Raw genomic sequence first — 14961 nt, 5'->3', positions numbered from 1 at the left:
TACAAGCACAAGATTCACTTGAGTGTTAATTTTAAGGTCCAAACTTATACCACGTCAACAGTTAATTTGACGTGGTGTGCCAAATCAAATTAAAGACCAAACAAACCCTTCAAGTGTTCCGTTCACAATGTTCGTTTGGATGTTACTTCATTTTAAGGTTCGGCACATGTGCATGCCAAATAGAGGTCCAATAGAAATTTTCTAAATGTTCAAATATGTTCCGGCAAATAAGATTAAAAATACGAAATATATAAATGACCCCTTTAAGTTGTCCTCAACTATCAGACAGACACCTCAATTGACCCATTTACTATTTTGACACTTCAAGTGTCTACTTATAGCCTGTTTGACCAAGCTTTTTTTTCTTGGCCTAAAGTTTTTTTTTTTTTTTTTTTTTTTTTTTGCAAAAGGGCTTTTTTCTTCAAAGTTAAGGTGTTTGCCAAACTTTTTGAAGGAAAAAAGGGTTTTTGAGTAGAAACAGAAGCAGTTTTTGAGAAACAGAAAAAAGTAGCTTCTCCCCAGAAGCACTTTTTTGAAAAACACTTTTTGAGAAAAATACACTTAGAAGCACCTTTTAACAGCTTGGCCAAACACTAATTGCTGCTCAAAAGTACTCTTCAAATTAATTTGCCAAACACAAATTGCTTCTCACCAAAAGTACTTTTTTAAAAGCACTTTTTAAAAATACATTTCTCAAAATAAGCAGATTTTTCCAGCTTGGCCAAACAGGCTATAAGTGTGTCTTGTAAACACGTTGCGATGACATGGCAAATCAATTGTGTTTCATTAACAATTGAGCGCGTGAGAACTTCAATTACGTTTTTTTTTCTTTTTTCTTTTTCAATTTAAGTTATTTTATGTGTGGTCCACACCACATTTTCTGTTTTTTTTTATTCCAAATGATTTCCACTTTCTCCCACAAAAATTTCTTCCACCAACAAGCCATCCTCTAGTATCGACAATCCCAGCTGCTTAGTAAAGCCCAATGTTGACCAACAATAACCAGTAAAAAATAAGTGGATTTACCCCATTTCATCATGTCCAATAATTAAAACTATGATTGTTATTGAAATTGGAGAAGATTTTACTTAATTGGTAAACCGACCCAGATAAAAGGGTTCATAGGAAGCAAAATGGATGTTGAAGATCCATTTAATTGACTCGAGGTAGAGCTTCGAATCGGTATGGATATATCATTATTGATTTTAACTTTGGGTTTCTGCTTTTGTTATTCGAGAAGACAGCAATGGCTCCTTGCTGATACTTCTCAACCAAAAGTGCAGTTGTTATCTCATCTTTTTCTCCCAATAAACTAATGCTTTTGTTCCATTCTTTCTCAGCTTCCACTCAGGTAGTAGTGGCCAAAAAGGCAAGGCTAATCTTTAATAGTCTTTGTTCAGTTTATCATTTAGCTTTGCAGATTGACTTGGAATGAAGCCACAGAGAAACATACATATTGGGTGAGTATGAAAATGCATGAGGTTTTTGTTTCCACACGGTTGTTATGAAAGCAAAGCTCTTATTGGAAACATGTAGAAGAAGAAAAACTAAGAGAAAGAAATGGGGAAGGATTATCAGGATGAGGGGCGGGGAAGAGAATGAACTTTTCTTTTCTATGGAAGATAAAGCTTATGTGAAAAAGGGGGAAACTTGTTTTTTAGTTTTTTTTTTGGATTTTTAATTACACGTGATAATATTTTTGTTTAAAATTACATGTGTCCTTACTTCATTGGCTCATTTGACACACTGCAAGTGTAACACATGCAAGGTGGCTGACTTGGTAGTATGTTTACAAGATACACTTAATATCCACTTGAAGTATCAAAACGATAAATGAGTCAGTTGAGATGTCTATGTGATCGTTGATGACAATTTAAAGGGGTCATATATGTATTTTGCCTGAAAATAATAACTTGACTCCGATAAGCCAATCAATTCAATTGAAGTAATACTGTTAAATGTGAATTTTTGATCCTACACAACCATTAATATGTCATATAACCAAATCTAGTAATTCACATAGAAGAGAGAGCCCATAGTCTTTCTCAAAATTCTGTAGCAAAGAAGAAAGAATCAGGAAAAGTTATTCCTTCAGGTCAACTCAAAAACTCAAGTGCTATTTGACTCTTCTTGATGATAAATGACTTTACAAAAAGGTCAACGACATCTTTTGCGTAAAAGATAAATTTCTTTGGACCTCGAATTAAAGTAAATAACTTAAGATAAAAATTAGAATATTTCAAGTAATATTCATATTTGTTAATAACAAAGTTTTTGTACTTATAGTTCCTTATTAATCCTTCCAAATTTTCATGACCAAACTTCTTGTACGCCAAGTTGGACCAGCTATGTCCATCATTTCTTTCTCTCATAAATTGAACCAGCAAATACTGAAATATTCTTTTGTGTAGGATTCAAGGAAAAAGATGACATTCTGCATAAAGATATTGTTGCATCTACTGATCACCTCGTATTGGCTTGATGACTCATAATATGCTCAAAATTGATGATGTGGAGCTTCATCTCGCGAAGACGCTTGGATCAAACAAACTCTAATAATGCCACAAGCTTTGTTGCACAATATCACTTTTTATATGCGACAAAATATTTTTAAATGAGATCCAACTTTAATGAGTTTTGTAGTGAATTCTTCTATTCAGCTATGTACAACACTTTAATGACCAACACTATTCAATCATGAGCACGCAACTATGATGATCGTGCAAACTATTGAGCCATTAATAAATATATATAAAGGACTACGAGCCCGTTTTGATTAGCTGGAAAAAATTAGTTGCTTAAAAGTACTTTTAAAGTGCTGAAACCGGTTTTAAAAATAAGCAGTTAAGTGTTTGAATAGAAGTGTTGAAGCTAAAAAAAGTCATTTATGTGTTTGCTAAACAAGTGCTGGTAAGCACGTTTTTTATTAAAATGACTGAAGTAACCTTAAATCTGTTAACGCTACAAAGGAGTTGATTACTACAAGATTTTTAATTCTCAATACAAATAAATATATTTCAGCCACTTTAAATTTAAATTGATTACCTAAGATAATATTTATATAAGTGTTATTTTAGAGTTCACTCAGACACAAGAAGGGGGTTGAATTGTGTATTGCCCTTTCACGATTTCAAAGAACCAAGTTCTTTGAACAAACTAACCTGACACAACCAGAAAGTAAAGTGCAGAATATAACTAACACAACAATTTTATGTCGAAACCCCTTTGCTCAAGGGAGTAAAAATTACAATCTACCCTAGTAGGATTTGCTTCAAAACTTTACTAACTTCAAAGAACGATTTTATGTTATAACTTTATAAGTAAGGGACTAATTCTAGTACCTTAGCCCCTATAATCAACATGAACACAATGCCAATAGCTCAAACGTTTGATCCAATAAAATTATCAAAAATACCTTGATGGGTTTTCAATGTCTTTGCCTTATGCTTCTTATGTTTTGATGATCTAACAAACTTATTGTTAAGAACCAGATAGAGAACCTGACCAAATTGGTACACATTTCAAATGAACAATGTCCAGTCTGATCTCCAGCAAATGAACAACTACAATGAGGAACACAACAGGGACCTGGTCCCTTAGGGTTCTCTGAAAGAAGTACAAGTCAACTATACAGCTGGAACGCAACTGCAGAAAGTGACTGTCCGCAACTGTACCCGCGACAATGCAACAGACAGTGCAGCAGTCACTTCTCATTGGGAAGAAGCGTGTACCAAGAATGGTGATGTCTTTTGTAGTATAACAACCTGGTGCAAGGCACAACATATTTACTTGAGCATTTAGTGATATTCTCTCAAGCATTAAAGTGTTGATCCAGCATTGAAGTCACAAGTGTGTCAAGAACAAGAAGACAACTCCACTAAAGGATCAGTTTCACAATGAGTGTATGTGTATCCGTAGTTGAGTTGTAATTTTGTTATTTGTTCTTCATTGTAACTCCTATCTTGCTTTCTTAGAAGCTGTATTTTAGGAAACCCAAAAATCACAAATCCTCTAAGTTTGTGTTGTGACTAGAGTTAGTCATAAGTTAAAGTCTTTGTAACTAGAGAGTGACAAAGTGGCTTGTGGTAAGCGTATCACAACTTAGTTAAGTTGAAGTCTTTGTAATAGAGTCATTACAAAGTGGCTTGTAATAGCGAGATTACAAGTTAGTGAAGTTGAAAGCCTACAAGTGTAGGTCGTGGTTTTTGTCCCCTTAAGTGGGATTTTTCCACGTAAAAATCCCGTGTCTCTTTTACTTACTGCTTCATAAGTATTCTCAGTAGAAACTCACAAAGGATCGGGTGCTCTATAGTTTGGTGGACCCATATAAGCTAACAATTGGTATCAGAGCGGGTTCTTTCTAAAAGGTTAACACCTAGAAAGGATCTCAATGGCTGCTCCACCCAACTTTGAGGAAGGACAATCAACCTACAGACCTCCTAGATTCAATGGTCAGTACTACGGCTGGTGGAAGACTCGCATGCATGATTTTATAATGGCCGAAGATTCAGAACTATGGGACATCATCTGTGATGGTCCACATGTTCCTATGAAGAAGCTTGGAGAAACTGGACAATTGGTGCCGAAAGACAGAAAGGAGTACAATGATATTGACAGAAAAGCTGTAGAAAAGAACTATCACGCAAAGAAAATCTTGGTATGTGGTATAGGACCCGATACGTACAACAAAGTGATTCTGCCAAAGAAATATGGGAAGCATTGCAAACCGCACACGAAGGAACTACTCAGGTTAAATAGTCCAAGATTGACAACATCACCATAGAGTATGAGCTCTTCAGGATGAAAGATGATGAGTCTATACAGGATATGCACACTTGATTCACATCCATCATAAATGAGCTTCATTCACTTGGAGATGTTATTCCCAGAAACAAGCTTGTAAGGAAAATTCTCAGTATTCTACCTGGTTCTTGGGAGAGTAAGGTAAATGCCATCACTGAAGCTAAAGATCTACAAACTCTAACCATAGATGAGCTTATTGGTAATCTGAAGACATACGAGATGAAAAGAAAGAAAGGCAGTGAAAGGAGAGAGCCAAAGAAGGAAAAGAACCTGGTACTCAAGGCTGAAAACAGTGACTCAAGTGAAGAAGATAGTGATATGGCCTATCTTAATAAAAGGTTTCAAAAGATGGTTCGAAGGAATGGTGGTGTCACAGATGCGAAAAGCCAGGGCATTTCATCAAAGAATGTCTACTTCTGAAACATGAGCAATACAAACAAAACCCTGACAAAGCAGCAAAAAGGAACCCGGTTCCAGACAAACGATTCAGTCAAAAAAGTGCAGCTGACAATATGTGAAGCAGGCCCTTGATGCTTGGGGAGACTTCTCCAGTGAATCAAAAAGGGAACCAGATGCAAAAAACAGCTCCATGATGGCATTGGAAACTGAAGCAACGAAATATGACTCACTGTTCGCGCTGATGGCTCAGTCTGAAGATGATGAAGAGGATGAAAATGATGAGGTAAATTTCAGGGATGTTTAGAAAAATCTGAAATCCTACTCTTCTAAGAAGTTACGGTCACTAGCAAATGTTCTAATTGATGCATGTTATAGACTTGATAATTATAAGGAAATTCTAACCATAAAACTAGGAGAAGCCGAACAATCTAGAGATAATCTGGTGGTCTGTGTAGTGGACCTAAATGAGACCGTAGCTAATCTTGAAAAGGAAAAGGAAGCTTTGAATGAAAAAAATAAAGTGTAGAAAATTAGAGAGATGACCTGATGGTAGTGGTTGTTGATTTGAAGGAAACCATAGAAGGTCTTAGCAATGAGAAACACACTCTAGAAGAAAAAATTGCTGCTACTGAGCAAGAGAGGGATGACTTTTTGGTGATAATCACTGACCTAGAGGAAACCATTGAGAGACTCAATTCAGAACATAGGACTGTGAGTCTTGGGAAAGGGAAGGAAGTAGCTAGTGAGACACACATCAAGCTTGAGAAGGAATTAAATGATGTGAAAACTAGTCTATGTAGGGAACTTGAGAAAAATAGGCAACTTCAAGGTGAATTGGAGAAAGTAAAAATTGATCTTGAGAAATCTCTGAAGTGGACCTGGTCCTCAGATGTTGTCACTGCTATGTACTTCAACAATAGTGGAAACAGGAAGGGAATCGGGTTCCAAAAGGAGAAAACTCCCTACAACCCTCACAGCAAGTACGTCATTGTTCCTGATAACTGGTTGTGTACCCAATGTGGGAAAAATGGGCACTTCAAAGAAAATTGCCAGGCCAGGGTTCAATCTGTTCAAAAAAACAAAGTGTTTACTGAAAAGTGACTACTAAAGAGGGACCAGGTACCGCTCGCAAGAAACGAATATTGCCTGCATGGACTAAAAAAGCCCTTATCCATCCCTTTTCTCATAACAAGGGACCCAAACTAGTTTGGGTCCCTAAATCTAACCCATGATTTATATGTGCAGGGAATACTGAGAAGAAATGGACATCAATGGTTCATGAACAGTGGATGCTAAAAACACATGACTAGAAACACCAGGGACTGTCTCTCACTGAAAGCCCTGCAGAAAAGGGAATGTATCCTGTGTATATATATAAAAAAAAGGGAGGGGGGGTACATTCTCAGTGTTGAAAAGATGGAAAGTCTATGTCACACTCAATTGAGAACGTGTGCCATGTGAGTTGCCTGAAGCACAATCTCTTGAGTGTGTCTCAAATCTATGATAAAAGGAACAAAGTAGAGTTCTTATAAAAAATACGCATAGTTACCAATCTGGGCGGAAGCAATAAACGAGGCTTGCTACTTGGTGAACAGGTGTATAATCAGGTCCCTCCTAAACAAAACCTCCTTTGAGTTGCTCAATGGACGAAAACCAAAGATAACTCATCTTAGAACCTTTGGATGCAAATACTATTTTGTCAACCACGGGAAGGACCAGCTCGGGAAGTTTGATGTATGAAGCAATCCTTCTGGGATACTTCCCTCAAAGCAAACCGTACAAAGTCTACAACAAAAGAGCTCACTATGTGGAAGAAAGTGGTCATGTGATACTCAAAGAGACACCCTCCTCTAACAAAGGAGGGAACAGTGATAATCAAGACGATGAACCACTTTTGGTCCCTAAGAAATATCTGATGTTTCAATTGGGAAAGTTGATATGATGAGTTAGATGAAGGAGACAGGGGAAGACAATGCAACATCCTCTTCCACTTCTCACGAGGAACCTGGTACTTCATTTACTACCATTGAAGTTGAAGAAACTGTTGGAGATGCAGTGCAAGGTATTCCACAAGTAGCAGAACAAGGAGTGCAGGGAAATCCACTTAATTTACCCAGTCTCTCCACTAATCAAACTTCAGTCCCCACTTGGAAACACAAAAGCTCCCATCTATTTGATAACATAATCACTCCCCTTCATTCTAGATTTAGACAAGAATCAAAATCCAAAAAATTCCCTAGTCCCTTCTGTATTTCCATTCCAGAATAGAACCCAAAATCAAATCCCAAGGAATCTTACTTGAAGGCTGCCAAAAGAAGTTTGAGATACCTTAAGGGAACACAGGACCTGGTCCTGTATTACCCCTCAGGTGACAGTTTTAATCTTATTGGGTATGCTGATGCTAACTATGTAGGTTATCTTGTGGACAGGAAAAACACTTCTAGAATGGCTCACTTGCCATGATCGTGTCTCATCTCTTGGGGCACAAGGAAGCAAAACTCAATGGCTTCTTCAACAACCGAAGCAGAATACGTACCGGCAGCATCCTGCTGTGCTCAACCCCTATGAATTAAGCACCAACTGGAGGATTTCAGGGTAATTACTGATGGTATGCTTCTTCTATATGACAACACCGGTGCACTCAACTTGATCAAGAATCCAGTTCAAAACAAGAGAACCAAGCACATTGAGGTGAGGCATTATCTTCTGAGGGACAATATGGAGAAAGGGTTGATCTGTATAAAGTTCTGCAGCACAGAAGACCAAATTCCAGATATCTTCACCAAAGCCTTGAGTAGGGAACATTTTGGAAGAAACATGGTGAAGCTGGGGTTATTAAAGTCTAATAGAGAACCTGTTTCTCCATCAGTTGGCTATGAAAATCACCTTCAGGTAAAATTAGCTAAAGTGTTTTCTAGCCAAGCCTAACTGACATCGATACCATTGCAGGTAAACACACATGACGATCATAGAAGCCAAAGGTACAATTATGAACTGCGAAAGAAGAGCTGCTAAAATCTTTTTCAAAAAACTATTCAGGCATCAGGTTCCTATACCACAGGTCAGTAGTAATGTGTTGTTTTGCATGCTTTCTCAAAAAGGGTTAACAAATAATTCAACTGCCATATCATCCGACTTTTCAAAATCTGAACGTCATGTCTTGTCTTTCAAATCCCTTCATCCCCTCTGCACGATAACATTTTCCCACAAACCTACCGCCGTTTTCAGGACTGTTCAAAACTCGTTTCTCTTTCTTCTCATCATTATCCCTTCTTCCCATAAAACTCTTTTTCACTCTCACAGCAAGTCATGAACCTTCATCTCTTTTGTATCTCTGTGATCCTCTCCTCATCTCTTTTTCACTCAACTTCCCTATCAAATCCTCCTATAATGGCAATCAAATGATCGCTTCCTTCTCCCACCATCAACACCACTCCCACTTCCCTATCATCCTTAAAGTCATCTCCAGAAATTCACTCTTCCACTCTTTCCAATACTACTGCACCCACACCTGTTTCCTCCTCATTTCCTATTGCTTTCCCTTTTCTGTCAAACTCTGTCTCCTTTCCATGTGTTGAAAACCCCATGTCTCCTCATTCCTCTGATCCCACCAAAGAATACTCAGAAAGGGTCACCTCTTAGGTGTCAGAGGTCTTTGAGGATGATCCTGATCAGTATCTGAACTCCTCCCTTTTGGACTCAGTGGCTCTCATAGAGTCACCAGAAAAGGAATCAGCACACAATATCATTGCTATCACTGCTGAAAGTCTATTGAATGAAAGAACCTATCTCTTGTCTGAGTATCAGGGGGAAGAAACTCCACTCCTAGGCGATAAAAGAACCATGGTACTCTTCGAGTCTCTAATTCATGAAACTATCCTAGAAAAACCTGCTGGAGGAACTGATTCTCTTCCAGATAAATCCACTCCTGAACCTCTTGATTATCCTAATTCCTTAGAATCCTCTTCCAAGTCATCCCCTATTAGGTTGCAGCAGAAAGAGAGGTTCGAGTCTACATTGCAGAAAAGTAGGAGAAGTGTCAAGACAAGGAAGAAGAGGTTGATGAATCAAGGGGAATTTGTTACTGACAAGAGCATTCTAGTAGGTGGGGTTGATAAAAATGCTCTAAAGGAACCCGGTTCCTTAGTAGAACAATCAGTAAAAGCCTAGAAGTCTGTGGATGAAGCTTCCGATGTGGCTATTGAGAAACAAAGTGGAGCATCCGTGAAGGGCAGCAGCAAGTCTAAGAAAAGTCTATGAGCAAGCTATGTCTGAAGATGATACTGTGGGGCTGGTAAGTTGGAAAGGGAAGTCTGTTGAAGGATCTAGAAAATGAAACGGGAAACTGTAAGGGAACCTGGTTCTCTAAAGACCATGCCCAGTGACAGTGGTCTTTGGCAGGAGAGATTAAGAACTCAAAAAGTCTTGTGGGGTCGTACGCTTGATCCAGCAATTTCAGAGATGGCTGGTATGAGGCAAATTCTGGAGATAGTGGAATTTTGCAATGGGAGCACTTGTTTCAGGGGAACATGCCTTTGGTGTACGAAGATGCAGTACAAAATTTCTATGCATCTCTCTTCACTGTTGAGGGGGATCACATCTGTGTGCTAGTAAATGGAGTAGACATTGTACATGACGCTTCAGCATTGGGGAAGGTTCTCCAAATTCCATGTGAAGGAATGTCCTCAGTCAAAGGTGTTTGTGGTGTCAACTTTAGGAGAGCTATCATGAAAGAGCAAGCTATTCAGCAGGAGGAACATGTGCATAAGAAGGTATTACTTCCTGAGTATCAGCTTCTCTTTGAACTGGTCAATAAGGTTCTCTTACCTCATTTTGAGAGGCGGTCTATTGCTACAAAATTTGATCTGGTCTTAATGGAGGTTCTTGATGAGTTTGTCCCAATCAATCTGCCAGCAATCATGATAGATCATATGCAAAAGGTGGCAAACTTTAAAGGTGGAAATCATGGGCTACCATATGGCTTTCTCCTCATTCAAGTGTTTAAATTTTACAAGGTCCCCTTGGGTAATCCCAGAGTGGGCACACGCAAGCAAACCTTCTCTAAAACATCTCTGGAAGAATGTGAGTGCGTAGAAAGGGTTGGTGGAAGCATCTCGACCATTTCTCAGCTGATTAATGCTCAAAATGCAGCTTCTGAAGATATCAGAAGGTTGAGGGCTCAGAATGCCATACTAGAAACTCAGCTCAATCAAGCGGTTAAAGGACCCGGTTCCGTTAATGAAGAAGTTGTCCGTCTGACAAAGGAAATGATAAGCTTCGCGCAAAATTGCTTGAAGAACAACTGTCTGCAAATGCCCGACTGGACCTGGTTCTCAAAACCCTTGCTGTTTCTCCTTCCTAGTCTTCCTCTTCTAGTGCCTCTTAGATACCCCCTAGTGACCAGTGTCTTCTATTATGATGTCTTATGGCTGTTGTTTNGATATAGTGAGTAGTGATGCACATGATGAGTGTATGAATATCAATAGGGGGTTCAAAAGCAAAAGGACAGGGGATCTGATTAAGGGGGAATCAAAAGCAAAAGGTCAGGGGGAACTTATGAAGTTTCTGGTACCTCATCTGGTTATTTCTGCTCTAAACAAATACTATCAATGCCTAAGTTTGTCGTCATCAAAAAGGGGTAAATTGATGGGTTTTCAATGTCTTTACCTTATGCTTCTTATGTTTTGATGATCTAACAAACTTATTTTTAAGAACCAGATAGAGAACCTGACCCACTTGGTACACATTTCAAATGAACAATGTCCAGTCTGTTCTCCAGCAAATGAACAACTACAAAGAGGAACACAACAGGGACCTGGTCCCTTAGGGTTCTCTGACAGAAGTACAAGTCAACTATACAGCTGGAATGCAACTGCAGAGAGTGACTGTCCGCAACTGTACACACGACAGTGCAGCAGTCACTTCTCATTGGGAAGAAGCGTGTACTAAGAATTGACATCACCATTGTGATGTCTTTTGTAGTATAACAACCTGGTGTAAGGCACAACATATTTACTTGAGCATTTAGTTATGTTCTCTCAAGCATTAAAGTGTTGATCCAGCATTGAAGTCACAAGTGTGTCAAGAACAAGAAGACAACTCCACTAAAGGATCAGTTTCACAATGAGTCTATGTGTATCCGTAGTTGAGTTGTAATCTTGTTATTTGTTCTTCATTGTAACTCCTATCTTACTTTCTTATAAGCTGTGTTTTAGGAAACCCAAAAATCACAAACCCTCTAAGTTTGTGTTGTGACTTGAGTTAGTTATAAGTTAAAGTCTTTGTAACTAGAGAGTGACAAAGTGGCTTGTGGTAGGAGTATCACAAGTTAGTTAAGTTGAAGTCTTTGTAATAGAGTCATTACAAAGTGGCTTGTAATAGCGAGATTACAAGTTAGTGAAGTTGAAAGCCTACAAGTGTAGGTCGTGGTTTTTGTCCCCTCGAGTGGGATTTTTCCACGTAAAAATCCCGTATCTCTTTTACTTACTGCTTCATAAGTATTCTCAGTAGAAACTCATAAAGGATCAGGTGCTCTATAGTTTTGTGGACTCATATAAGCTAACAATTGGTATCAGAGCGGATTCTTTCTAAAAGGTTAACACCTAGAAAGGATCTCAATGGCTGCTCCACCCAACTTTGAGGAAGGACAATCAACCTACAGACCTCCTAGATTCAATGGTTAGTACTACGGCTGGTAGAAGACTCGCGTGCATGCTTTTATAATGGCCGAAGATTCAGAACTATGGGACATCATCTGTGATGGTCCACATGTTCCTATGAAGAAGCTCGGAGAAACTGGACCAATGGTGCCGAAAGACAGAAAGGAGTACAGTGATGTTGACCAAAAAGCTGTAGAAAAGAAATATCGCGCCAAGAAAATCTTGGTATATGGTATAGGACCCGATGAGTACAACAGAGTCTCAGCTTGTGATTCTGCCAAAGAAATATGGGAAGCATTAAAAACCACACACGAAGGAACAACTCAGGTTAAACAGTCCAAGATTGACATGCTCACCATAGAGTATGAGCTCTTCAGGATGAAAGATGATGAGTCTATACAGGATATGCACACTAGATTCACATCCATCATAAATGAGCTTCATTCACTTGGAGATGTTATTCCCAGAAACAAGCTTGGAAGGAAAATTCTCAGTATTCTACCTGGTTCTTGGGAGAGTAAGGTAAATGCCATCACTGAAGCTAAAGATCTACAAACTCTAACCATAGATGAGCTTATTGGTAATCTGAAGACATACGAGATGAAAAGAAAGAAAGACAGTGAAAGGAGAGATCCAAAGAAGGAAAAGAACCTGGTACTCAAGGCTGAAAACAGTGACTCAAGTGAAGAAGATAGTGATATGGCCTATCTTACTAAAAGGTTTCAGAAGATGGTTCGAAGGAATGGTGGTATACCAAAGAGGGGCAGTTCAAGTAAGGCAAGGAACAATGATCTTTGTCACAGGTGCGGAAAGCCAGGGCATTTCATCAAAGAATGTCCACTTCTGAAACAGGAGCAATACAAACAAAACCCTGACAAAGCACCAAAAAGGAACCCGGTTCCAGAAAAATGATCAGTCGAAAAAGTGCATTTGACAATATTGTGAAGCAGGCCCTTGCTGCTTGGGGATTCTCCTCCAGTGAATCAGAAAGGGAACCAGAAGCAGAAAATAGCTCCATGATGGCTTTGGAAACTGAAGCAACGAAATATGACTCACTGTTCGCGCTGATGGCTCAGTCTGACGACGATGAAGAGGATGAAAATGATGAGGTAAATTTTAGGGATGTTTAGAGAAATCTGAAATCCTACTCTTCTAAGAAGTTAAGGTCACTAGCAAATGTTCTAATTGATGCATATTATAGCCTTGATAATGATAAGGAGATTCTAACCATAGAACTAAGAGAAGCTGAACAATCTAGAGATGATCTGGTGGTTTGTGTAGTGGACCTAAATGAGACCATAGCTAATCTTGAAAAGGAAAAGGAAGCTTTGAATGAAAAAATAAATAGTGTAGAAAAAGAGAGAGATGGCCTGATGGTAGTGGTTGTTGATTTGAAGGAAACCATAGAAGGTCTTAGCAATGAGAAAAACACTCTAGAAGAGAAAATTGCTGCTACTGAGCAAGAAAGGGATGACTTTTTGGTGATAATCACTGACCTAGAGGAAACCATTGAGAGACTCAATTCAGAACATAGGACTGTGAGTCTTGGGAAAGGGAAGGAAGTAGCTAGTGAGACACACATCAAGCTTGAGAAGGAATTAAATGATGTGAAAACTAGTCGATGTAGGGAACTTGAGAAAAATAGGCAACTTCAAGCTGAATTGGAGAAAGTAAAAATTAATCTTGAGAAATCTCTGTTGGAGAAATCTCTATTGAAGATGCAGTGCAAGGTATTCCCAAGTAGCAGAACAAGGAGTGCAGGGAAATCCACTTAATTTACCCAGTCTCTCCACTAATCAAACTTCAGTCCCCACTTGGAAACACAGAAGCTCCCATCTATTTGATAACATAATCACTCCCCTTCATTCTGGATTTAGACAAGAATCAAAATCCAAAAATTCCCTAGTCCCTTCTGTATTTCCATTCCAGAATAGAATCCAAAATCAAATCCCAAGGAATCTTACTTGAAGGCTGCCAAAAGAAGTTTGAGATACCTTAAGGGAACACAAAACCTGGTCCTGTATTACCCCTCAGGTGATAGTTTTAATCTTATTGGGTATGCTGATGCTAAATATGTAGGTTATCTTGTGGACAAGAAAAGCGCTTCTAGAATGGCTCACTTGCCATGATCGTGTCTCATCTCTTAGGGCACAAGAAAGCAAAACTCGGTGGCTTCTTCAACAACCGAAGCAGAATACGTAGCGGCAGCATCCTGCTGTGCTCAACCCCTATGAATTAAGCACCAACTGGAGGATTTTGGGGTATTTACTGATGGTATGCTTCTTCTATGTGACAACACCGGTGCACTCAACTTGATCAAGAATCCACTTCAAAACAAGAGAACCAAGCATATTGAGGTGAGGCATTATCTTCTGAGGGTCAATATGGAGAAAGGGTTGATCTGTATAAAGTTCTGCAGCACAGAAGACCAAATTCCAGATATCTTCACCATAGCCTTGAGTAGGGAACATTTTGGAAGAAACAGGGTGAAGCTGGGGTTATTAAATTCTAATAGAGAACCTGTTTCTCCATCAGTTGGCTATGAAATCACCTTCAGGTAAAATTAGCTAAAGTGTTTTCTGGCCAAGCCTAACTCACATCGATACCGTTGCAGGTAAACACGCATGATGATAATAGAAGCCAAAGGTACAATTATGAACTGCGAAAGAAGAGCTGCTAAAATCTTTTTCAAAAAACTATTCGGGCATCAGGTTCCTGTACCACAGGTCAGTAGTAATGTGTTGTTTTGCATGCTTTCTCAAAAAGGGTTAACAAAATTAATTCAACTGCCACATCATCCGACTTTTCAAAATCTGCATGTCATGTCTTGTCTTTCAAATCCCTTCATCCCCTCTGCACGATAACATTTTGCCACAAACCTACCGCCGTTTTCAGGACTGTTCAGAACCCGTTTCTCTCTCTTCTCATCATTAGCCCTTCTTCCCATAAAACTCTTTTTCACTCTCACAGCAAGTCATGAACCTTCATCTTTTTTGTATCTCTGTGATCCTCTCCTCATCTCTTTTTCACTCAACTTCCCTATCAAATCCTCCTATAATGGCAATCGAACGATCGCTTCCTTCTCCCACCATCAACACCA

The 14961-nt window shown here is 39.0% G+C and overlaps 1 protein-coding gene across 1 annotated transcript; it reads left to right on the top strand.

Moving 5' to 3' along the window:
• The first annotated feature begins 11924 nt into the window (after positions 1-11924).
• LOC109238453 (protein Hook homolog 3-like) lies at positions 11925-13636 on the top strand. Its single transcript, XM_019404926.1, has 3 exons — positions 11925-12086; positions 12812-12970; positions 13079-13636. The coding sequence occupies exons 1-3, from the start codon at positions 11925-11927 to the stop codon at positions 13634-13636; spliced, it is 879 nt and encodes a 292-aa protein (XP_019260471.1).
• Positions 13637-14961: the final 1325 nt, after the last annotated feature.

Source organism: Nicotiana attenuata, unplaced genomic scaffold, assembly GCF_001879085.1.
Source record: "Nicotiana attenuata strain UT unplaced genomic scaffold, NIATTr2, whole genome shotgun sequence".
Taxonomy (NCBI): Eukaryota; Viridiplantae; Streptophyta; class Magnoliopsida; order Solanales; family Solanaceae; genus Nicotiana; species Nicotiana attenuata.
Note: the sequence above shows the minus strand (reverse complement) of the source record. Positions and strands in the feature narration are given on the sequence as shown.

Bases quoted from the DNA above. Each gene is read 5' to 3' on its own strand.
- LOC109238453 (XM_019404926.1), top strand. From the start codon at position 11,925: ATGGCCGAAGATTCAGAACTATGGGACATCATCTGTGATGGTCCACAT. The intron at 12,087-12,811 runs GTATATGGTATA...ATTGTGAAGCAG, and splicing joins ATCGCGCCAAGAAAATCTTG to GCCCTTGCTGCTTGGGGATT. The intron at 12,971-13,078 runs GTAAATTTTAGG...GATAATGATAAG, and splicing joins AAGAGGATGAAAATGATGAG to GAGATTCTAACCATAGAACT.